Source organism: Paroedura picta, chromosome 1, assembly GCF_049243985.1.
Source record: "Paroedura picta isolate Pp20150507F chromosome 1, Ppicta_v3.0, whole genome shotgun sequence".
Lineage (NCBI taxonomy): Eukaryota > Metazoa > Chordata > Lepidosauria > Squamata > Gekkonidae > Paroedura > Paroedura picta.
Window position 1 is genome coordinate 205,078,283 of NC_135369.1, and position 25,713 is coordinate 205,103,995.

The 25,713-nt window shown below is 46.3% G+C and overlaps 1 protein-coding gene and 1 non-coding gene across 2 annotated transcripts in view; one reads left to right on the plus strand and one right to left on the minus strand.

The window, feature by feature from the left end:
* Nucleotides 1–4,230: 4,230 nt before the first annotated feature.
* LOC143827914 (cytochrome P450 2K4-like) overlaps nucleotides 4,231–25,713 on the minus strand; it is a 28,757-nt gene continuing 7,274 nt past the window's right edge. Inside the window, exons 4-9 of the mRNA XM_077317972.1 lie at nucleotides 23,911–24,071; nucleotides 17,286–17,459; nucleotides 15,177–15,324; nucleotides 9,020–9,204; nucleotides 8,266–8,407; nucleotides 4,231–7,387 (exon numbers count right to left, since the gene is read on the minus strand). Of these exons, the coding sequence (XP_077174087.1) occupies nucleotides 7,200–7,387; nucleotides 8,266–8,407; nucleotides 9,020–9,204; nucleotides 15,177–15,324; nucleotides 17,286–17,459; nucleotides 23,911–24,071 (998 nt within the window). The 3' untranslated portion in view covers nucleotides 4,231–7,199. The remainder of the gene's footprint in view (nucleotides 7,388–8,265; nucleotides 8,408–9,019; nucleotides 9,205–15,176; nucleotides 15,325–17,285; nucleotides 17,460–23,910; nucleotides 24,072–25,713) is intronic.
* On the plus strand, nucleotides 15,382–15,486 carry LOC143828100 (U6 spliceosomal RNA). The gene has a single exon (XR_013227505.1). It is a non-coding gene; the product is annotated as a U6 spliceosomal RNA (small nuclear RNA).

Genomic DNA, 25,713 nt, shown 5'->3' on the forward strand with positions numbered 1-25,713 from the left:
GCAGAGAGGGCAATACCTCTAACCACCCCAAAATTAACTATGTTGGGCATGTGGGAATCTTTCCAGAAGCCAGTTCCCTATATTCTGAATGTGATTAGTATGTCCAGGAAACAGAACTGGAATGGAGCTGTGTGGATGAGGGTCCAGGACACCTCCTGCCTGTCCCAGACTTCTCCCAGGGCTAATGAGAGATGTCAACCCCCACCCCACCCATGGGGGAATCCAAGACAGCCTGGCCTATCTGGATACTGGCAAGAGCTCTGCAACCCAGCCCAGAGAACCAGCACCATAGCCACCATAGGTTAGTGCCGCCTCGGCAAAGGGGAAGAGGCCCCCAAAGGGAACCCCCTGGGTCCACGGCCCTCCTCTGCCCATTTTTAAAAATGGGCTTTTATTCTAGTTTGGATATGAATGTCTTACCCCCTTTAATAGAGAATGAAGAGGATGTTTTCTACCTTCATGATATTAAAAGCTTCAATGGCTCATTTCCACACATAGACTCCACTCCTAAACCTCTGGAAATTTCCCAACCTGGAATTGGCAACTCTCACCTCAATTACAGCAACAAAACATTTCTGTCTTTTGGGGCGTCAGTGTGCATTCCTGTATATGTGTACATATTTGATTGACAATTTTTTATCAAGTGTAACCAATATTTTTGATGACGTCATCCAGCGACTCTAGCCAGATGTTCACCACTCTGGTTCTCATCTTCCTTTGAGTATATTTCAGTTCTCTAAACCAGCCAATCTCAACCTGTTGTTGGCCACATGTCATGAGCCCCTAGTTCCTTCCGTTTCCTTTGTTCCTTTATGCTCCCAGATCTCTCAATGGGATGTGGCACCTTCCTGGGTCCTCTCAGCAGTGCCCCTCCCATCCGTTCCTTACATTTCAAAGGCTCATCCCACATGTACTTTCTTATTACCCCGCTTCAAGGCTGGCCTCGCTGGCAAGGCAGTCTAAACAACAGATGGCCCCTTTTTTGTACCTCTGAGATCAGAGAACACTATTGCTCATTTCCTGTGTGAATCCAGGTTCCCACCAAAAGCCAGTTCCCTGCTCCCCTCCCCAGGCCCAGGTATATATTCTATGCCAGTGGTCCCCAACCTTTTTATCACCGGGGACCGGTCAACGCTTGACAATTTTTCTGAGGCCCGGGGGGGGGTAGTCTTTTGCCGAGGGACATTGACACCGCCGCCTGAGCCCCTGCTCCACTTGCTTTTCCGCCGCATGCTGGGGGGTGCTGCCAGCAGCAGCTGCACAGTGCCATGCCGAGGGGGAGCCTCAGCCATGGCAGCCGCCAGAGAGCACCAAATGTGAGCTGGTGGCAGAGTGGCAAAGCGGCCCCAGAGGCAGCAGCCGGGGAGGAAGATGAGGAGGAGCCACGGACCGGTACCAACTGATCCACGGACCGGTCCCGGTCCCCGGACCAGAGGTTGGGGACCACTGTTCTATGCAAACCCCCATCCCGGTGTCTCTGTCAAGATTCCTGTCTAAGAGCTTATGCAACGTGCTGATCCCTGTCCCGATTATCCGAACAAAGACTATTGCGTAAAGCTTCAACCTGGAGCCCAAGAGTGATGCCTGTTGCGTGAATCTGCTGGGTCTCAACCGCTTGGTTCCTGACACCGTGGCCCTTTTAGGAGCTGTTCTCAGGTTCCATTGCCCCTTGTAGTAAGCTGGCTGCTTGTGCAATGAGTGAAGCTAAAAAATACCTAAGCTAAGAGTGAACTAACTACATTCAACATACCAATGCACGAGACAGATTTCTAGATCAAGAGGATCATGTGCATTCATTTTTGTTCTTGAATGCATTAATTTTGGCACACACAAAGGAATGACCATGATTTTTTTCTTTCTCTTGAAGAAGGTTGAACTTTCTAGCAACCAATGATGCCATATGTGTCAAATCTGTATTTGACCCATAGAAGCTAATACACAAGGAACAAGTGACACTCATGTTCATCCCATCATGTAACATTTCCATCTTAACATCTTTTTGCATAGGAAAAAACATTTGAGGCTGCTACAATCATGAATGCTGTTGTTGCCAGTGGTGTCCATATTACTCGGGGTGGGGGGGGGGAAGATCCCACATTGATAAGATCACTAAACAAGGTCAGTGAAAACATCTGGTTCACGGGAAGTCGCTCAGTCATGGCAAAATATTTAAAGTTTGGTTTTAAAGGGGTGGAAATCCCAGTACATGCAGTACAGGTGGGACTGCGGTTATATATCCATGTTTTTAAGGATGCACTGCACAAATTCCAGACCTCATGGCTGGTGCAGAACTTGTTTCTGAGAAACTCATTAGATAGCCTTAGGAGAAATCTGGAAAATACCAGCTATAGAGTAAGCAACCATTCTGTGTATATAGAGGCAACACTCAGTGCCAAGGGACTACAACAGCTTACAATTGTCCCCCCACACCAGCACGCATCAGTCACTCAAACTTTATTTGCACGCTCTCCCCCCAAACACATCACTGCAGCATGGAAAACAGTGTGGGTGCTTTTACCGTGTTGGCAAAGTCCTTACATAAGGCAACATATTATAAAAGTCCTTTAATACCAGGGCCTGGAGCCTAGACTAAAATGGGATTACATTTCATCTGCTGCTCTCCTGGGAAGCAAGAGGAGGAAAGAATAAACTAAAGACAATTCTCCAGCTAAGCATGAAGCATTCTGAGAGTCTATGAGCTAACCTAAAGGCTATAAGCTAAACCAGGCTGTGGCAGAATCCCCTTTAGGGCAACACCAGTGTCAGGATCAGTTCCTGTTCTCTGCCATGATCTGTTTCAAATGGCCTGGGTGACTCCATCTTGCCTATTTCTTATTGTGCCTTCCTTTTGCATATTGTGCCTTATCCTTGTAACCCGTGTCTATTCACTGTTCCCATGTAACCAAGCTTTGTAGTTGCCTGCTTTGATTTGTTTGCTTTGATCTCTGGCTGTTCACTCTGCATATTTCCCCCCCTCTCTGAGAAACATTGTAACAAGGACCCAGCGGTGCTTGCTAAAGGCTTTATCAACTAGCTGGCGCCGGCTGGCTCAAGGCCGCGTGAATTTCAACACCTCTGGCAGGAAGCCTGGAATGGCTCCTGGGAGAGGGGGCATCCCTCCCCTGGGAACACTCAGGGCCATTTCGCACGGCTTCAAAATAGCACAATGGTTACTAATTGAAAACGCTACTAATTTGCCTTAACGCACGACGTCGCAGACAATCTGCAACACTCCTGAAACCAATCAGCAAAAAGCGCTTCGTTGTAGCGCTTTTAGGGGAATCCAGAAAAGTGGATTCACCCTCCGGATAGCGATACACTCCTGCAACCAATCTGCAACACTAGCGCTAAAGACCTGTGCGTTACCATTGTTGCGGGTTCTTCAAAGTCCCTCCTCCTGAGCCTGTCCTCCAAACTTCCGGCGAAGCGATCGCCATTTTTTTTTCTCCGAGCGAGCGGGGATAAATGCACCAGCGAGCCTCTTTCTGTTTAGAGGCTTCCCTGGCTTCAGTCCTTCACCTTTAGTCACTAAGCACAAACCACATAAAAGCCCGTTTGCTGAAATAAAGTCCCTTTATTTTTTACACATTAATTCAGCCGAAAATCGGGCCCGTGAGAGGGGGGGGGATTTTTTTTTTATCACTCGAGGCAGCGTGCCAACGATCATACAATCAAACGACAGCTCACATTAGGCAGCTGGATGGGTCTCTCCGTTGCAACGAATCTACCTAGATTCGTTGCTATGGGTCTGTTTTTTTTTAAAAACCTTTCTTAAAGGGAAAGGGGCTGTTTGGGAGCATGCTAACGGCTGCCCATTGGCTGCTTGACAGCCAGGGGCGGGACGAGCTTGGCAATAGCGCTTCCTTTCTAGCGATTTCTGCCGAGACCGGAAGCCTGTGGGAAACGCTAAAAAACGCAACTGATTCCACTACAAAGGCAGGTATGCATAACGACAAATTCCACTATTTTAAATGGCGATTTTTCATTCCGCAAACAATTTGCAACAAAGATCCCCGTGCGTAAAGGCCCTCAAGGTTTGGGAGGGAGAATTGTATTGATAAGTGCTTGTAGTTCTGTTGTTTGGCAGATTTGACTTCTCGAGTTATAGTGACTAGAGCTAACTTCCATTAAAGCTTTCTTTCCATAGAAGTTTTGTTGTGAGTTTTGTCAGCACTTGACACCCATCCCAAAGCCACGGTGCAAGCACCCCTGCTTGTGACAACTAGCAAGTCAAATCAAGTCACCTTTATTGGCATATAAGGAATAACATATAATTAGCAATATAGTTACAAAGTTCTGACAAAAAAATCATATAACCAACTGGAAGAAGAAGAATTGGCTTTTATATCCCGCTTTTAACTGCCTGAAGGAGTCTCAAAGCAGCTTACAATCACCTTCCCTTCCTCTCCCCGCAACAGGCACTGTGTGAGGTAGGTGAGGCTGAGAGAGCTCTGACAGAACTGCCCTGTGAGAACAGCTTTAAAAGGAATAAGACTGGCCCAAGGTCACCCAGCTGGTTGCTTGCCAGATTAGAAGCCGCCACTCTTAAACACTACACCACAATGACTCTAATTTTGTACCTGAGGCAAGGATGTAAACTTGTTTCCCCTCCAAGACTTTCATAGTAGATATGGTGAGAAGTCAATATGTAAATAACAAGAATACAAATACACGAGAACCAGATTGTTGCACATTATGTGGGAACACATTCTATATGCCCAGCTGCCCAGGACCAGTGTGAGCCAGGACGAATGGGCACAGTGGCGGTGGCTGGCTCCGCTGGCACCATCTTCGGTGCCTGGCCCCACTTCTGCACTGTGGCTGCCTCCACCCTGGCATGAAGCCAGGAGAAGGAGACTGAGGTGCACAGCCTTGGGTGAAGGAGGAATGGGCATAGCAACAATGTCTGGCCAGGCCTGGCACTGAGTCCCGCTTGCTCCGCTGCCCCTCCTCAGTGCCTGGCCCCACCTCCACCTCACAGCTATGCTCTCTCCAGGTGAGTCAGTGCCATCTGTCGTGACAGGGGGATGGCGATGAGGATGGGGGCAGGACAGATAGGTCTGTAGTCATTTCTGCTCCAGCCCCCAAATGCAGCATAAGATGTGTTTCCAAATCAATAATACATTGTTTCATGAGTTGGCCATGCTGGTCTGCAGTAAAACAGGTAAATTCGAATCCAGTAGCACCTTAGTGACCAACGAGAGTCTCAGACAGCTACCCACTTGAAATAATTTCACAATACAATCTTTTGAGCAACAAAGCCCCTTTCATCAGACAAGAGTAGGAGTGGATATTTTTGAGTCTTTATGATCCAGTCAGGAGGTGGGAGAATACTTGTAAAAGATGCAGAGGTACAATGCCTATTGGAATCAGCTTGATTGCAATAGGCCAGGGGTGCCCAAACTGTGGCTCTCCAGCTGTCCATGGACTACAATTCCCATGAGCCCCTACCAGCAACCGTAGTCCATGGACATCTGGAGAGTCTCAGTTTGGCCTCCTTTGCTGTAGGAAATAGCTTGTTTACAATAGGCCTCATCTCGATTACAATAGGATTGTAATCCGCAGAAATGTTGGTGGGGGGGGGGAGAAAACTTGCATTTGTAGCAAGAAAAGAATCCTATGTCCCTATTCAGCCCTGGGGGAAATCTGTCAAGTACAAAGTATATGAGATTTGTATATGCAATCCACGAATACAGAAGTTAATGAACATTAAATTTTTTTAAAAATACGAAATTGAACTACATTGCTATGTCCGGCAGCTACAGCGATAGGAATGCTTTTAAGTATTTAAACTTTTAAAGCTTTTAAAACTTTAAAATTATTTCATTATTATTACCGAAGTGTATTGTTTTATTGAATTGTTGTCAACCGCCTTGGGACAGGTACGCCAAGAAGAGCGGTTATAGAAACTTGAACAAATACGTTAAAAAATTACGTACGGCCATTTTCTTTTTACTATTGCACTTTTTGTGCTTTCAGTGACATCAACATTAAACAAGATGAATGTTTTTTTGTAAAGTCCACTTAGCACGAGACAACCGGGAACATTAACATGAGCTGCCAAGCAATGACTGACTTGAACAATCCGAATTGTTTCTATTTCAGACTTTCCCTGATACCCAAAGCAACCAACTGGTATTCTTGAAAAGAGGCAGGTAGTGTGGAACCATGAACATACATGATACCACATCAAGTCTGAAGCATGCATTGCTTAGTTGCTGTGATGTCTGGCACCTCGTGGGGCTGGTAAAGGAGAGGGCTGCAAAGGGTAAGATGAGCCAGAGGAAATTAACTCAGATTGCCAGTTTTTTGGCTTCTAAAGCATGGCTAGCAACAATTAAATTTGGGGACCATCTCTTAGCCTGGGGCTTCTGGGGCCTGATCTGTACCAAGCCCAGGAGGGTGGCAGCCTGGCAACGTCATGTGGAAACAGGGCAAATTCTGCTGCCCTCTCGGCCTTTTATGCCCGTGTAGAATTGGCCTTAGAGTTCAAGATAAGCTGTTTTAAATTGAAGCAGTTAGTATTTACGTGAAACAATCATTCTGAGAAAGAGAGACACTGAATGACTGACTGAGAGATCCAGTTCACCGACAAAAAATAAAATCAGAAGTAAAATCATCACACTTAGGGATTTTCCCATCATGCACCGCTCCTCCCTCCAATATGAAAGAGTGCTTGCATGCCAGGATGGAAAACCCAGCAAGCTTTAGGCTTTTGTTTTATATATCCTTCTCAGATTTATAAGGCAGTACAACTGCTGAAACAAGATCCAGAGCTAGTGGAATGGGTCAGCAAATCCAGAGGCCAGGTGCAGTTACAAAGCTGTAATCTAATACATTTGTTTGGTCTATGCAGTTGGTAATCTTGGATCTATCTCACTTGGCAGTGGATATTATACTACCCCAGCTTTGTTGTCTTGGTGGTGCAAAGGGATTTGTAATGCAGCAAGAGAAGAAATCACAGAAGCTGTATTGCCTTTTCTCTAGACAGCCAATGACTCAATGGGTCACATTTTGAGCTACATTAAGTCTCTGATCTAGCTTGTGGGGCTTCCACAGAGAGGCATGTGAAGTGCTGACGTTTGTGAGAAAGCACAGCCTGGTTCCATTGAGTGTGAAATTTCCTTGGGTGGCAAGAAGTTGAAGAAAAAGAGGGTGGTGCAGACAACTAGGAGGGGGAAGATAAGCATGGCTGAATGTTAAGAACGCGGCAAAGCGCAGAAACTATAGGCCATCGGAGGTGTTGTAAATCCAACGGCAGGGGTCAGGTCCAGGTCTTCTTTAGATGTCCCAGGGGGTGGCTGGAAAGTGAATCTCTGCAGGAGACTCGCAAAGAAGAGGAAGAGCTCCATTTTGGCCAGGGTCTCACCAGCACACAATCGCCGACCTGTGACAATAGAGGAGGGACAGGGAAGTCCTGTTTATTGAATTGCTTTGTAATATGTTTATATCATTTTCCCCAAGGAATGATGCCAAAAAAATTTACCATAAAGAAGAGCTGTTTTTTTTATACCCTGCTGTCCCATATAAATCTTTCCTGTCCCCTCAACAGACACCCTATGTGGTGTCTACGGGGCTGACAGAGAGCTAAAAGAAGTGCTCTGCGACAACAGCTCTAAGAGAACTGTGACTGGCCCAAGGTCACTCAGCTGGCTGCATGTGGAGGAGTGGCGAATCAAACCCAGCTCTCAAGATTAGAGTCCACCACCTTTAACCACAACACCACTAGCAATCAAAAGTAAATATGAAGGCAGATAGAAAAATAGGGCAACACAGTGATTAACTATGTTGAAAATTAATGCTAATCTGGAAAGAATAAATGGGAAACGACCAGCTGAGACAGTGTTCTTTCAAGTCCATAGACTTGATTCCCTGCTCCCCCACATGCAGCCAGCTGGGTGGCCTTGGGCTTGTTACAGCAGGGGTAGGCAACTTGTGGTCCTCCAGATGTCCATGGACTACAATTCCCATGAGCCCCTGCCAGCAAATTCTGGCAGGGGCTCATGGGAATTGTAGTCCATGGACATCTGGAGGACCATAGGTTGACTACCTCTGTGCTACAGCACTGATAAAGCTGTTCTGACCGAGCAGTAATATCAGGGCTCTCTCAGCCTCACCTCCCTCACAGGGTGACTGTTGTGGGGAGAGGAAAGGGAAGGCCACTTTGAGACTCCTTTTAGTAGAGAAAAGCAGCATATAAGAACCAACTCTTCTTCATCATCATCTATTAATTAAATCCACAATGGTAAATCCGAAAGGAGTTACCTGCAGAGAACGGCAGGAAGGCATCTCTCTTGACAAACTTTCCATCGGAATCAAGGAAGTGCTCAGGATAGAACTGAAATGGTTTTTCCCACTGAGTTTCATCGTACAGCACAGAGTACAGCAATGGAAGGATATGTGTTCCCTGGGATGTCAAAGCAAAGAGTAATTAATTGAAGACATACTGAAATATACAGAGATGGACAAAGCATTTTGGTGCCCTTGGCCTAGGACTAGGCTGCTGCCTACTCTCCTCCCCACTTTGTATTGTGGGGAAAGGACCATCAGCCTTCTTCTTTCACCAGCTCCACGAGGAAGCTGTCCTGACTGGGGATGTGACTGGGATGACAGTGTGGTTTGCTGTGGTGCCACGCCCATCGGAAATGCTCTGGAAAAAAGCCCTGCCTAGTCTCCCCACAGTGGAAGCTAGCTTTCCATGGGCTGCCCACTGAGGATCGCCTGGGTCTACTGCTTGCCATGAATGTTGTGGGCAATAAGATGACAGAGGTCATCTCTGTCTCCTCTGATGATGATCTAGGCAATTGCCCAGGTTGGCCTAATGGATGAACCAGCAGTGGGTTGAGAACTATCCCATTGAGATGAAAGGGGATTACCATTAATTTATCTGACTGGCTCTGAAACTCCTCAACATCTGAAAAATGGCCTCTTTGTCAAATGTAGGCAGTAGGCAAAAAACCCAACTAGATATAAAAGGACATAAGACTGAAAGTGTATGCAGTTAGGGAGCAGTGATCACCTTGGGGATGAAATATCCTTTCAGAGTGGCATCTGCAGTGGTGGCATGTGGTAAATTCATAGGGAGAATATTGGCAAATCTCTGAACTTCATGGATCACCGCGTCTGTATACGGCAGCTTTGATCGGTGTTCAATCTGCGGCTGAGTAGACCCAATCACTTTTGCAAGTTCTTCTTGGACCTTATCTGAGAAAATAAAATCTTAATTCATACTACTGTCTTCCCTATTACTAGGTATGAATGTGGAAGTTGAACATGGAAGAAAGATGACCCAAAGATTCAGTTGAAGTGTGATGTAGAATAGCGATCCCCAACCTGTGGGCTGCGGACCAGATGTGGTCCATCAACTAATTGGAGGTGGGCCCCAAAGGACGCCTTCTCCCCCCCCCCCCCGGCCCTTTACTTCATCCCCCCGGCCCTTTACAACACACTTCGGGTGTCATTGTCTCCCATCACTCCCAGATGGGACTATCTCGTTGCAGAGAAACAAGCTCAGGGTTCCCATTGATTTGTCATTGTCATGAGTTAAAATTTCCATGAAAATAAAATGTTCCTTATGTTCATTGTTGTGGCATGTCTGTATCTTATTTTGAAGGGATGTTTAAACATTACCATAGCGATCAGAGAGCGTTGGGGCAGTGGTTGAGAGTAGAGGAGTAAACTACCCCTACCCACCAGGCCTCAGTAAAATTGTCAAGCGTTGAGTGGTCCCCGGTGATAAAAAGGTTGGGGACCACTGATGTAGAAGGAGAGTTTTAAGGATACTGTTACATGCCAAATAGACAATCTAGATCAAATCCTGGCTGAATTCTTTCTAGAAGATAAAATAAGGAAATAGAGGCTCTTGCACTTTGGCCACATTCTGAGAAGACAAGACTCCCTGGAAAAGTTGAAGACAGCTGGAAAAGAGGAAGATGGATTGGTTCAAGAAAGAAAGTCACAGCCTTCAATGGTGCAAGACCCGTCAGTGACAGGATGTTTTGGAAGTCATTAATTCTCTAGGTCAACATGAGCTAGAAGCAGCTTGATATCACATAACACAACTAACCAAAAAAACTTCAATTTTAAATGCAGCCTCTCAATGAGAGAGAATCTAAAGAATGTTCTGAGACTGGCTAGGTTCTACCTCTCCCAATTAGAGCTTACACATTGTTGAGGAGACAGAGTTTGCAAACATCGATTAAATTAGCAATTGGGAGGTGGTACCTCTAGGGGGTTGAGAGGAAAAAGAGGAAGTCGGAGTGAGAAAGTGGAGAAGAGTGATTTAGACTGAGTGAAAAAAGTCACCGTGTAACCGAAAGATCCCAATTGTGGGAATAGTTCCTCAGTTCAAAAGTTCCATGGGAACAAAAAGTTGTAACTTATTCCTCACTTTCTTCAGTGTTATGTGAATACCAAAAATAAAAATTAACTTCTTTTTTCTTTACTCCTAGGGACTGAATGTCTAAGGCAGGGGTAGTCAAACTGCGGCCCTCCAGATGTCCGTGGACTACAATTCCCAGGAGCTCCTGCCAGCATTCGCTGGCAGGGGCTCCTGGGAATTGTAGTCCATGGACATCTGGAGGGGCCGCAGTTTGACTACCCCTGGTCTAAGGGAAAGTAACACATGCATGGACACAATTGAACAACTCAACGTATACACACTACGAATAATTGGTGGCAGCATGTGAGTGGAACAGTTTTTGAGCCCCCAACTCCAACAACTCTGTGTGAGAAAGGACTTGTTACTAAAAGGGGCTAGGCTACCCTGCCTGTGGATGTATCTGTGCACGAGAGAGAAGACCTGCGAGGGAAAATGGTCCATCGTTCTATTTTTAAAAAGAAGAGGGGTGAATGTGATACCCAGACTTACTGATAAACCTGAACTTGAAAGAAAGAGAGGTCAAGAGTGTCATGCACAGTTTATTATGGAGATCACAGATGCTAAATCTTTTAAGAAATTAATAGCAAACATCTGATGTTATTCCCTGCAAATAATGGGGTAGATCCCACCATCCTCCAAGCAGCTTTCCACCCACTTAAGTGAGCCTTCCTCCAATGGAACACCCACTTAAGCTGGAGGATAGCTCCTTAGATGGGAAGAACTCTTCAAACTTGAGTGAAAAGGAAAGGCAGGGGATAATTATAATAAGTTAACAAACTAACCTTTCTCAGTGGACAGATAGGATAAGGGTAGGCTCTACCCTCTTACTGGTATCTTAATTCCCAGAAGAAGAAGAAGAAGAAGAAGAAGAAGAAGAAGAAGAAGAAGAAGAAGAAGAAGAAGAAGAAGAAGAAGAAGAAGAAGAAGAAGAAGAGTTGGTTCTTATATGCCGCTTTCCCCTACCCGGAGGAGGCTCAAAGCGGCTTACAGTCGCCTTCCCGTTCCTCTCCCCACAACAGACACCCTGTGGGGTGGGTGAGGCTGAGAGAGCGCTGATATCATTGCTCGGTCAGAACAGTTTTATCAGTGCCATGGCGAGCCCAAGGTGACCCAGCTGGTTGCATGTGGGGGAGCACAGAATCGAACCCAGCATGCCAGATTAGAAGTCCACACTCCTAACCACTACACCAAACTGGCTCTCTTAACCGTAAACTACTAGGAATGGGACTGATGCTATGGTTTGATGAAATGGTCTCTAAATGGGCATCAGTTTGCTCCTGAGGCCTCTCTGGTTATGAATCTGAAACTACAATGATTATGAACAACACCGTATATCCTTATTGCCTTTTTACCCATAGGAAAGTAACCATAATAGAGGTGTCCCTGAACTTCACACAAGTTGGGCAATTGGTACTAGTTTGTGGCATTATTAAATTCAACAGTGTACAGCTCCCATCCATTCATCCCCCATAATGAGAGCCAGCATGGTGCAGTGGTTAAAGAGTGGTGAATTCTAATCTGGAGAAATGAGTTTGATTCCCCACTTCTCCTTCACATGCAGCCAGCTGGGTGACCTTGGCCAGTCTAATTCTCAGTGGAAGAGATCCATCTTGAAGGCCTTCAGAAAAAATATAGGAGATGAAAACAGTGTAAGTTGCTTTGAGTCTCCAGTGGGGAGACAGGTAGTAAATAAACCAGCTAAATAATCCTAAAGAATATCCTATTTAATACTTTACACTTTGTTGGCAGTTGCTGAAAATTCACTTAGAACAATCTGGCTGGGCTTCCCTTATCCTGTCCTCCCCATCTATTTTCCCTACCCATAATGGGGCTACTGTTTATTTATTCATTTGAAAATTAACTGAGGTTTAATTTTATTGAATAATTCCCTTGTTTTATTGTTTAATATTGCAACAGTATATATTTCAAAAGTTATACACTGCCCCAAGATCACTAGTTTGAGAGGGACGGTATATAAATTGAAGAAAGAAAGAAAAAGTCCTCACCACAAACCTGTGTGGCATGTAAGAGTGAATGTGACTAGCTCAAGGGAACCCAGCGAGCTTCAGAAGAAAGTGGGAATGAGAACCTGGGTCTCCGAGAACCTAGTGTGATAGTATGACCTCTACACCAAACCAATAGGAAGAATCAATTCAGGAAACATAATTACATGTATAAAAACAATGTGGTAAGAGTTGTCTATTCTTTAGCTATGTGGCAATGCACTTTTTATTTCCACTGACGAGCGCCACAGCACGGAAAATAAATGCTGACTGATTATGCATGGCGGGAAAGGCCGGGTTGCTGCTTACACGGCAGTGAAGCAAATCCTCACTCATGAACGATGTCACTGCTGGCCCAGCCCCCTCCCACCCATGGCCCACTTTAGGGTCTTTGATGCTCTGTAGTAAAGGAATGCTGATTTTTAAAAGTTTCCCTTTTCTGCCATGGGTGCCACTGACAGCCAGGCCAGGCCTGTGCACACAGGGAAGAGCCGAGCTTCCAGGCCTGGCTCCTCTCCCACCTACTGTTCCCCATCAGGGACAGTAAATGCCCCATTAGACTTCACAGTGCCGCAGAGCTGAATGGGGCAGTTTTTTGCCTTCCACGAAGGTGGGATTGCATTGGCACGTAATCCCACCCTTGTTGAAGTAACTCCATCACCATGGAGAAATATGGTAGAACCTTTCCACCAAAATCCATGGCAGACTGAGTCCAGTGGGGGAAATCTTCCATGATCGGTACACGAGAAGCAATAGGGCATGTTGCCCTGCCACAAAACCTGGTGCCAGCCCAACATAAAAGGTCACACTGAGGGAGGTGCACAAGCCCTCCCCTTGTGCTTTCAGCATTATACCAGCTGGTAGGAAACAGGAAGTATAACTCCTGGGGGCTTTCCGCACCGGGATCCTTGTAGCAAATTGTTTGCTGAACGAAAAATCGCCATTTAAAACAGTGGAATTCGTCATTATGCATACCTGACTTTGTAGTGGAATCCAGTTGCGTTTCCATCGTTTCCCACAAGCTTCCGGTCTCAGCAAAAATCGCTAGAAAGGAAGCGCTATTGCCGAGCTCGTCCCGCCCCTGGCCATCAAGCAGCCAATGGGCAGCCGTTAGCATGCTCCCAAACAGCCCCTTTCCCTTTAAGAAAGGTTTAAAAAAAAACACACCCATTGCAACGAATATGTGTTGATTCGTTGCAACGGAGAGACCCATCCAGCTGGCAGGTGTGTTTGAGCTGTCGTTTCATCGTTGCCACGCTCCCCTCGAGTGAAAAAAAAAATCCCCCCCCTCAAGGGCCCGATTTTCGGCCGAAAACAGTGTAAAAAATAAAGGGAAAATACATCAGCAAACGGGCTTCTCTGTTGTTTGTGCTTAGTGACTAAACAGCTCTGGGGAGGGACTGAAGCCGGGGAAGCCTCTAAACAGAGGCTCGCTGGTGGGTTGAACTCCGCTCGTTCGGAGAAAAAAAATGGCGATCGCTTCGCCGGAAGATCAGAGGAGAGAGCCAGGAGGAGGGACTTTGTAGAAACCACAACAATGGTAACACACAGGGCCATTTCGCACGGCTTCAAAGTAGCAGAATGGTTGCTATTTGGAAACGCTACTAATTTGACATAACCCACGACGTCGTAGACAATCTGCAACAATCCTGAAACCAATCAGCAAAAAGCGCTTCGTTGTGGCGCTTTCAGGGGAATCCAGAAAAGTGGATTCACCCTCCGGATAGCGATACACTCCTGCAACCAATCTGCAACAGTAGCGCTAAAGATCTGTGCGTTACCATTGTTGCTGGTTCTTCAAAGTCCCTCCCCCTGGCTCTCTCCTCCAAACTTCCGGCGAAGCGATCGCCATTTTTTTTTTCTCCGAGCGAGCGGGGATAAACGTACCGGCGAGCCTCTTTCTGTTTAGAGGCTTCCCTGGCTTCAGTCCTTCACCTTTAGTCACTAAGCACAAACAACTGAAAAGCCCGTTTGCTGAAATAAAGTCCCTTTATTTTTTACAAATAAATTCAGCCGAAAATCGTGCCCGTGAGAGGGGGGGGGGATTTTTTTTTTTATCACTCGAGGCAGCGTGCAAATGATCATACAATCAAACGACAGCTCACATTAGGCAGCTGGATGGGTCTCTCCGTAGCAACGAATCTACCTAGATTCATTGCTATGGGTCGTTTTTTTTTTTTAAAACCTTTCTTAAAGGGAAAGGGGCTGTTTGGGAGCATGCTAACGGCTGCCCATTGGCTGCTTGACGGCCAGGGGCGGGACGAGCTTGGCAATAGCGCTTCCTTTCTAGCGATTTCTGCCGAGACCGGAAGCCTGTGGGAAACGCTAAAAAACGCAACTGATTCCACTACAAAGGCAGGTATGCATAACGACGAATTCCACTATTTTAAATGGCGATTTTTCATTCCGCAAACAATTTGCAACAAAGATCCCTGTGCGAAAAGGCCCACAGAACTTTCCCGCTAGTGTTGCAGATTGGTTGCAGGAGTGTAGCGCTTTCCGGAGGGTGAATCCACTTTTGGGGATTTCCCTGAAAGCGCTACAAGGAAGCGCTTTTTGCGGATCGGTTTCAGGTGTGTGGCAGATTGTCAACGACGTTGTGCATAACGGCAAATCAGTAGCGTTTTCAATTGGCAACCATTGTGCGATTTTGAAGGCGTGCGAAAAGCCCCCTGTTCTTTCTCATTCAGGTAGCATCCAACTGCAACCTGTGATTTCTTTACATACCACTAAGTTTAACTTGAATTCAGACACCTTAGAATTATAGAAATCAACCAATGGAAAGCACTCACTCTGAACTTCAGGGTACTTCATCATCAGCAACAGGCCCCAACGCAACGTCGTGGAAGTGGTCTCCATGCCAGCAGCAAATAAGTTCGACACAACAGACTTTAGGTTTTCATTATGGAAAAATTTGTTGTCCTGGTTCTTGTTCTTCTCCTACAAAATATCAAAAGAAATGATTTAAGCGAAAGGACCATAATGAATAAAAAATAAATGCTCACTTTGCAGCACATATACTAAAACGGGACCGATACAGAGAAGATTAGCTTGATCCCTGTTCTGGATGGTGTTGCACTCCACTTGAAGGAACAGATCTGTAATCTGGGTTTATAATGTTGGTTAAATTGAGAACTACCTCAAATAAAATTCAAATACATTTCTATCATATAAAGTCATAGCTTTCTCAACTCTATTCTAGGCTGGGTTTTCTTTCCCTATATTTTTGTAATTCACGGGATGGTGGTTTACCATCCTGGTAAATGAAAGATGATATAAAAACATATTTTATGTATTTCTCTGTGTTTAAAAACAATTGTATGTGCTTAATATTGACCTCTGGGGAAGACCTGCATGGGTTGAAACATATTAGGTCTTTGGATGTTAAGATATAACTAACATATATAAGTGACCTATAGAAAAAGTGTCACTCCCTGCTGTTTTTAATATTTTTATATCGTTGAACTCCACAAATAAAATTCAAACGAAATACATTTATATCATATAAAGTTGTAGTTTTCTCAAAGTTTTTAGGTTCTCAACTCTATTCCAGTTTGGGTTCCCCCCTTTTTTGTTTGTTGCCACGAGGGGGCTGGCCTGGCTTCCATACGAGCACCCTCCCAGCCTTTTTCACCCGTGCGGAATCAGCCAGAGTCTGCCAAAATGGTAAACTTTGTTTACTAAAGCACTAAAAGGAAAAATATTTTCAAAGCTTTAGGCTTCCCATACAAGTGTCCCTTTCTCTTTACATTTCATGTCAAATTCATTCCTCAATGATAATCCTTTTACTATATGCAGCATTGAGATATTTCTTTTCCACTGGAGATGCTGCTGTTTGCTTTCACTCTGATCACCTTTTCAAAGCAATAACAGCAGGGAACTAACCTCATGCAGCTCCATTTAAATTTTCCCATATTTTAATTTTTTTTTAATTCAGAGATTCAAGACTATCAATATGAGATTATTGCAGGATTTATGTAAGGTAAAACATTTTTTTTAAAAGAGGGGAAAATGGGGATTGTATGCTGATCAAGGAGTGAGAATGACAGAAGGTCCAGAATGGGCAGAATCAGTAATCTTTGAGAGGCAGCAAAAAAGTGGGATGGGAGATCCAAGAGAATCTGTATGCTTTCAAGTTACCTTTGATTTGGAAAATCAACACAAAAGCACTATCAGAAAAGAGGGCAGGAGTCCAAGGCTTTAAAAATATCTCCTAACTGATATTGACAAACATAACTCCCTGCATGTGGAAACTTGTGCCGCAGGGATCAGCTGGACTTTTATCTCTGGTAAGCTGATTTTCATATATGTGGGAATGTAGAGACCTCTCTGCCATTTTCTGAGTGGTATGGGGGTGAACAAGTAGGGTATGGGTGGGGGAGAAGAGGTGCAGAAGAGACGGGGGTGTGACATGAAAGGAGGGAGAGAAGGAGGCACTTGGGCAGTGAGATGGTGGAAATGGAGGAGAGGTGAGGGCGGGTGCGAGGGTGGGACAAAGCTGCCCAGACTATAGCATGTTTCCCTCTCCATACGGTCTTTTCACTGGTTGATCGCTGGTTGCTCACTGGTGGCTCACGTATTTTAGGGTGGCCAATCCACTTTCCTGCATCGCAATTTACAAATGGTAAAATGGCGAGCCACCTACTGGACAGCCTCGGGATGTTGGTGATATCCTATTGAGAGGGCTGAGCATGCTGCCAACATTCAGAGGCTGTCCATTTTGCACGTGCAGAAATGGCCATATTGTTCCAATAACTGTAAGGATTGCTAAAAATGAGGAAATCCCAGCTGGCTTGATAAGCTGTTCTCTTCTACCACTTAGCCCCTTCCTGTGCGTTCATGCACAGATACATTTAAAAGTTTAACTTGGGATCATTGGAATGTTTTAAAAATTCTGTTACCTCTTGCTGTCGTATTAGGAAAGCATCAATAAAACTCCTCTGGTCGTTTACATCCAGCACTTTCAGGTGTTCTATGAAGGTGGCCTGGATGAAGGCATGCTGCTCCTGTCTGTTCTTAAGGACTGTCTTGCGACCACTAGAGAGAAAACCCAGAGCAGGAAACATGTTGTACAGCTGAAAGAATGACATATGAGAAAGGAAAGTTTTGTTTTTTTTTAAGCAAGGCTAAATGGTGAAACTTAGACTGCACTAAAACCACTTTTAATTAAAATATCTTAGCTCATTCTGCCCATGACACTCCAATATCCTTTAAAGCAGTGGTCCCCAACCTTTTTATCACCAGGGACCACTCAACGCTTGACAATTTTACTGAGGCCCAGTGGGAGGGGGTAGTTTACTCCTCTACTCTCAACCACTGCCCTAACGCTCTCTGATCGCTATGGTCATGTTTAAACATCCCTTCAAAATAAGATACAGACATGCCACAACAATGAACATAAGGAACATTTTATTTTCATGGAAATTTTAACTCATGACAATGACAAATCAATGGGAACCCTGAGCTTGTTTCTTTGCAACGAGATAGTCCCATCTGGGAGTGATGGGAGACAATGACACCCAAAGTGTGTTGTAAAGGGCCGGGGGGGATGAAGTAAAGGGCCAGGCAGGGGAAAAGGCGTCCTTCATGGCCCACCTCCAATTAGTCAACGGACCACATGTGGTCCATGGCCCACAGGTTGGGGATCGCTACTTTAAAGTTTTGAATAAAAGTCAATTCTTTTTAATATATTTTTGTTAATTGAGAGGGAATCCTGTCAAGGGTAGAAGTGACACACACAAACAAGCTGGATCTTGGCCTATGTGTGTACTTGAAACAATACTGGATTCCTAACTCAATACCTCAGGGGAATATTCAGGTAAGAGGCTGTTGAAACGGGAAGAGGACTTCGTCAAGGCAGCAACTCTGAGATAGAGATGGAATTTGGCGCGTAATAGGGTTAGAATGCTTGAAAAAATAAGAAGGGACAAGATGGATGGCGAACTATGACTGCTGAACCCACCTGCATCTCTCAGTATGACTGAGGTTGTACTAGCTGAGAGGATGAGGGTTAGATAGGTCATTCAGCCAATACCATCAACTCTCACAGGATCCCTCCAACCAAGTTGTGCTTTCTGAACTGGTGATCTGGAGAGAGGGTACTGTGAAGCCTAGTGGCTCTCTCAGCTGTACAGAACAAGGCTTGAAGCTGATTACTCTAGAACAGGTCCGATATTATAATTATCTGGGAGTACTATTCCTATCAAATGGCTTTTCAAACTCCCATATATCGTATATTTCCTCGAATGTCCAGAGAAGTTCAGGTGCCATTCAGAAATTCTTTGGTCACAAAAGTGGGCATAATGTTCCAGCAGCCCTTAAGCTGTTTAAGGCAGAACCTCTAGCACAGATGATGTATGGGGCTCCACTGTGTATAAACACCACTGTGTATAAAATTTTAAGATCCCTACTCCAGATACCAACCAGCATTTCCAATGCGGCAATCCGGGTGGAAACAGGAATGTATACTGTCTAGACCAGAATATGGATATGTATATCCATGTACTGGTTAAAATTGCTTTTTTCCACAAAGAGTTGGCCTCATCTAATGATGCCTGATCCATTGGTTGAACCATGGATATCCATGCTTGAGAAACAACTTTGCTCATATGGTTTATTGAAACAGTTAATGCTATCTCTTGGTTTCAACCAAGCAAAGGAGATGATAAAACACAGAATCTTGGATATATACCGCCAACAAGACTTCGGTAAAGTAAAAAACCCACTTTTCCCAATGCCTCCACTTAATAATTTGAGGCCATTACCTTATTTATCTAATCTAATTATCCCAGATCATAGGAGATTATTTATTATTATTATTATTATTATTATTTAATTTCTAGACCGCCCTTCTCCCAATAGGTCTCAGGGCGGTTTACAACATAAATAGTTAAAACACAATAAAATCCCCATAAAAACCCCAATTAAAAGTTACATATAACATATCACATAACATATAGCGGCGGTGGTCACAATTCTGATCTTAGTTCAGCCTGGTGGAGAGAATAATGTTCAGAAGAGGGTGGCACCAATACAATAGATCTGACCATGATCTCGGTGTTAGAGATCTCAATATTGGAGGGGATCCTCTGATGGGTTAGTGGGAGAGCTGCCCTGGCCTCAACCATATGCCTGGCGGAAGAGCTCCGTCTTACAGGCCCTGCGGAAAGCTGGTAGATCCTGCAGGGCCCTTAGCTCTTCTGGGAGCTCGTTCCACCAGGTTGGGGCCAGGACTGAAAAGGCCCTGGCCCGGGTCGAGGCCAGGCGCACATCCCGTGGGCCCGGGACAACCAGTAAATTCATACCCGCAGAGCGGAGTGCCCTGCGGGGGGCATAAGCAACCAAGCGGTCCCGCAGGTAGATGGGACCCAGACCGCGTATAGCCTCAAAGGTCAATACCAATACCTTGAATCTGATTCGGAAACAGACTGGCAACCAGTGCAGATGACGAAGCACCGGCTGAATGTGGGCCCTCAAAGGTGTTCTAGTGAGGACCCTGGCAGCCGCATTTTGGACCAGCTGTAACTTCCTAGTCAAAGACAAGGGAAGGCCCGCGTAGAGCGAGTTACAGAAGTCTAATCTGGAAGTGACCGTTGCATGGATCACTGTGGCCAGGTGTTCCGAGGACAGGTAGGGCGCTAGTAGCCGGGCTTGGCGAAGATGGAAAAATGCTGTCCGAGCTACATTGGTGACCTGAGCCTCCATAGAGAGGGAGGCATCAAATGTCACTCCCAAATTCCTGGCAACTGGTGCAGGTGTTAATTGCACCCCGTTCAGGCATGGGAGGCGCGCTTCCTGGTCCTGCCCTCTTCTGCCCAGCCACAGGACCTCCGTCTTGGAGGGGTTGAGTTTCAGGCGACTCTGCCTGAGCCATCCAGCTACCGCTTCCAAACAGCTGGCAAATGTATCCGGGGTGGAGTCCGGCCGGCCGTCCATTAGGAAGTAGAGCTGGGTGTCATCCGCATATTGGTGGCAACCCAGCCCATAGCCCCGGACCAGCTGGGCTAGAGGGCGCATATAGATGTTAAAAAGTGTGGGAGAGAGTATCGCCCCCTGCGGAACCCCACAAGGGAGCTCACAAGGGCTCGACAAACTCTCCCCCATCGCAACCCTCTGCGTCCGGTTCTGGAGGAAGGAGACCAGCCATTGAAGCGCAGTCCCCCTTATTCCAGCTCCGGCGAGGCGGTGTACCAATAACTCGTGGTCGACCACATCAAATGCGGCTGACAGGTCTAGAAGCACGAGAATGGCGGAGCCGCCCCGATCCAGCTGGCGCCGGATATCATCCATGAGGGCGACCAGCACGGTCTCCACCCCGTGGCCAGGGCGGAAGCCAGACTGGTATGGGTCGAGGGCCGAAGTTTCATCCAAGAAACCTAGGAGTTGGTCTGCTGCGGCCCGCTCTATCACCTTACCCAGAAACGCCAAATGCGAAACTGGGCGGTAACTGGCGGGGTTCCGCGGGTCCAATGATGGCTTTTTCAGTAAGGGGCGTACCACTGCTTCCTTAAGCCCCTTGGGAAACTCTCCAGATGTTAAGGAGAGGTTGACAATCTCCCTCAAGGGGCCTCCTATCCGCTGGTCGCCCGATTTGAGCAACCAGGACGGACAGGGATCCAAGGGGCAAGTGGTCGCCCTCACTGAACCCAGTAACTTGTCCACTTCGGTTACAGAGAGCCGCCTGAAGCCATCAAACACTAACCCCCTTGACGGCCACGGAGCTTCCAGTTCACTAACTGTATCAATCGTGGCAGGTAGGTCACGGCGGAGCGACAGGACTTTGTCCGCAAAATAGCTTGATAATGCCACACAGCTCAATTCCAATTCCCTTATCGTTTGTCGCCCTTCTTCCAGGGCGGTAAGTGATCTAATTACCTTAAATAATTGTGCTGGGCGAGAGCTTGCGGATGCGATTTCTGCGGCGTAGAAGTCTCGTTTCGCCGCTTTCACCGCATTCTCATACGCCTTCATAAGCGTGCGATGAGATGTCCTTGTAGCTTCGTCACGAGTCTTCCTCCACACTCGCTCAAGCCGTCTCACTTCCTTCTTCCTCTCCCGAAGCTCCTGGGAATACCATGGAGCCTGTTTGAGGCGAAGGCGGAGAGGGCGCCTAGGAGCAATCTCGTCAATGGCGGCCGTAAGGCGGGACTGCCAGTCCTCCACCAAGGCCGTCAACGAGGTGCCGGAGGGCATCGGGTCCCGCAGGGCATTCAGGAATCTCTCAGATTCCATGAGTCTCCGCGGGCGGACTAGAATACGTCCGTCACCCAAACGGAGAGGGGGTGGTATCCTCAGTCGAGCCTTCAGGGCATGGTGGTCTGACCATGGGACGATGTTATTCGCCACCAGATCTACCGCTACACCTGCACCAAAGATCAAATCGAGGGTGTGACCAGCCTGATGGGTGGGACCAGCAACAATCTGCGAGAACCCTAGTGTCTCCATGGCTGACACTAGATCCAGGCCAAGTCCTGAAGACGGCGCATCCGCATGAACGTTGAAGTCCCCCAAAACTAAAAGTTTTGGGTACTGCAATGTCCAGGCAGCCACCGCCTCCAGCAGGCCTGGCAGGGAATCGGGCGGAGCAGTGGGTGCTCGGTACACCAACCAGATCGCCACGTTCTCGACCGATTCCCACCCAAGACCGACACACTCAATCCCCGGAATCGTTGGCGCAGGGAGAGCCCTGAAGGAGAAGGTCTCTCTGACCAGAATTGCCACCCCCCCTCCCCTCCCATGGAGCCGGGGTTGATGCAGGACGGAAAACCCAGGCGGTGCCAGATCTTTCAAGGCGACGGTCTCGCCTTCGCGCACCCAGCTTTCCGTCACGCAAGCCAGGTCAGCCTCATGCCTTACGAAGTAATCCCGCAGGGTTGAGGACTTGTTGTTTATTGACCTGGCATTGCATAGGATCAACACCGGTTCCACCCTAGCCCTCTCCCCCATGAACCTGGGGATGGGACGAAGATTTGAAGGGCAACGTCCATATCGACCAGGCCACCGTCCGTGGAAATTCCACGGCCGGGGCCTTCTTGGACCTACGTATGTCGTTGCCCCCCTATTATTGAATCTCCTCCCACCGCTATGTTTGCCTTGGCCCAGAAGAACTGGAATTATAGCCCCGGGCCGGATCCCCATCTCAATGGCCACACTCTCTTCCCTAGGCCACCATGTAGGGCAGTCCTTCATCTAGCAGTTCTAATAGCTGTCTAAAAACCTCCCAACCCAATCCCTCCCGTCCCAATCCCCCCTCATGCTTCTTTATGCTTCTACGATACAATGTGCTTCAATCAACTTTTAAGGAAGGCTTATTTTAAAGGAAAAAACCCTATCTATAATCGTTTATGCATCTGCCAGGATGGGAGCACTGAGACATCAGAACACGTATTACTCCAAGGTAAGTTATATGATCAAATCAGGAACTTATTTTATCATCCCCACAGAATAGGTCCACCTTGGAGGTAATAAACACACTGAAATAACTTCTGCTGTTGTCAGATTTGCTTGGAGGGCAATCAAAACAAGGAAGAGCTGGGTGAATTCGGAGCAGTTAGGTAAAGATAGTCTCAATGGCTTGAGATAATGCATGTGAATTTTAAAATGTAATTTTGTTGATTCTTACAATTAGAATGTTTTAAATTTTATTCTATTTTCATTACCAATGAATACTTTTATGCCCGTTGCAATTTGATTACTGGTCTAGCACAGTACTAAAGTCTATGATGATGACTCTACGCTCTCAGGTTGAGACAGTTTTGCCGGGAACACCTGCTAAAGGGGAACACCTGCTGTTAGTTCCTGACCCTGCCACTGCTTGGTGGGCCAGCAGGGAAGGGAGGCATCATGCAAAAATTGGTCTCCTGTGAAATGTATGCCATTTCCAGGTGGAACTCATAGTGAAATCACTCTGTTCTATGATTCTGCATAAATTCTATCATAAAAACATAAAGTTTCTGTTGAGTCAATTATTGGGGTGAGTTTGGTCTGAAAGACCGTTTATGCACTGGAGGTTTCATGCTGGGCTGCAGGCTGGAGTTTTAGTTGTGTCAGGTTGCCCCACCTCTTCCTGTTCCCACATGGAGGAGCATTTGGCCCGGTGTACCTCATCTGCCCCCAGTTTGTGCTCCTGTATGGAAGCTGGAGCAGTAACGTTCCCAGTGCATAAACGGTCAAAGTGATGTCACTTCACACAACATCCAAGTGAGATGTTGCTAAACGTGTCCCAGCCCCCTGACTCTAGCCTGAGCCCACGAGGGGCCTGATAGTTAAGGAAACTGCCATGAATACTATGTGCAACCTCTGACATCTGTGTGGAAGCAGAATTCTTTGAGGAGGCCTGAAGTTTTTCTTCACATTTTTTGAAATTAGCTTTGCAACACAGCAATTTTTACCCTAGCCATCAGACCATTTTCTTTCCTTTTTGGCTACTGAGCCATCAGATTCAGGGTAGGATCACATTGCCCTACCTCCACTGTGTGTAGCAACATTCTAAACAATTATTTAACCCATTTCAAATGCTTAGATTACCGTGACCGAGGGACTTCCAATAAGCCGGACATTTTCATTGACCAAATGTAGTAATCTTACAAAAGTGGGGTCTTCGTATTCGTATCGCTTGCCAAGTAATATGGACACTATAATATTGGCAACAGCAGCATTCATTATTACAGTAGTCTCAAAGGGCTTTCCTAAAAAATAAATTTTAAAAAAGAGCAAGCATTTATATGGGAAAGAGCTTTAGTTTTGCTTCAATGCCAACTTGCCAAGAACGGAAGAGGCCTCCTGGGGGCTGGGCAAGCCTTTGATTTGTGACCCCCCCCCCACCCACTGCCAGTACGTGGCATACCTACCCATTTAAACACTCATTCTTAACCCTCCTTTAAAATACCATCTAAATTTTTACAACTGAATCACTGATCCGAATGAACTAAGGGAGGGAAAGCCTTTGGCACTGTCTTGTAGCCTGGACAATCAGTCCTTTGTGCAGCCAGATGGAGAGGTAGGTTTTGTGACTCCATGGGGCCTGATGATCTGCATGCTGGAGAGCCAATTATCTCCTTGAAACAGGAAGAACCATTTATCCTGGGACACAAATTAATTTTGAGATTTCTACTTCTATCTCAGCCTTTCTGAACTTTTTCACCATCGAGAAACCCCTGAAACATTCTTCAGGCTTTGAGAAACCAAAGCGGTGCATTCGTGCAGCTTATGGGTGGGAAGCATAGCTCTGTATATGCCCACCCATAGTGCCACCCTTTCCATCCCCCTCCAGGCCTATTATCAGCCATTTTGGGAGAGGGGACAGGTCGACATGGCTGTAGATGGTCCTAACGTGATAAATGTTTAACAAAAAAATAAACATAAAATGAATGAACTCACACCCATTTTGGAAACCCTTGCAGGGCTATCAACCCTGGTTGACAAAGCATGATCTATCTAAAAGGGAAGAAAATAAGAGATGCAGACTAATGATGCTAGGGATGGGAACAAACCAACTCACAAAGCAGCATTTGGGGCAAATGTTGGCTGTTTCAGAGCCTGGGAACCAATGTTTAGGGATGGCACATTCTCTGATTATTTACCAGACTATTGTTTGGTTTGATTATTAGTAGCCAGATGCCTACACACTGAGGGATACTTTATAGGGAGCTTAAATACCCTCCAATATCCCAAGTAGTACTTGGCCATGCACTGTCTGGCAGAAGGCGTCTAAAACTCAGAGATATATGGTCCGCTCCCAAAGAGCAGACATGAATGCTGTGTTGGACAGCATAGTCCTTTAAATAGTGATATCTAGGATGGTGTTATGGTTAAAAGTGGCAGACACTAATTTGGAGAACCAGATTTGAACTCCCACTCCTCAACATGCAGCCAACTGGGTGACCTTTGACTAGTCACAGTTCTCTTAAAGCTGTTCTCACATAGAACTCTAACTCTCTGTTAGGGTTCTGTCAGTCTCACCTACCTCACAGGGTGTCTATTGTAGAGAGATGAAGGGAAAGTTGTTGGTAAGCCTTTTGGGGAGTCCTTCAGGTAGTGAAAAGTGGGGTATAAACAAGCAGCTTTTGCTTTTTCCCTCTTCACTTAGCAAATGAGGCTCTAAGACCGTTTACACACTGGGAACTTCACTGCCCCAGCTCCCGTGCAGCAGCACAAATCGAGGGCGGATGAGGTGCACCGGACCAAATGCCCCCCCCCTGTGGGTGCAGGAAGAGGTGGGGCAACTTGCCACGACTAAAACTCCAGCCTGCAGCCCGGCATGAAACCTCCAGTGCGTAAACGGTCTAAGTGATGAAACAATAGCAATGTTTAGAGAAAGGTTTTAAAAAA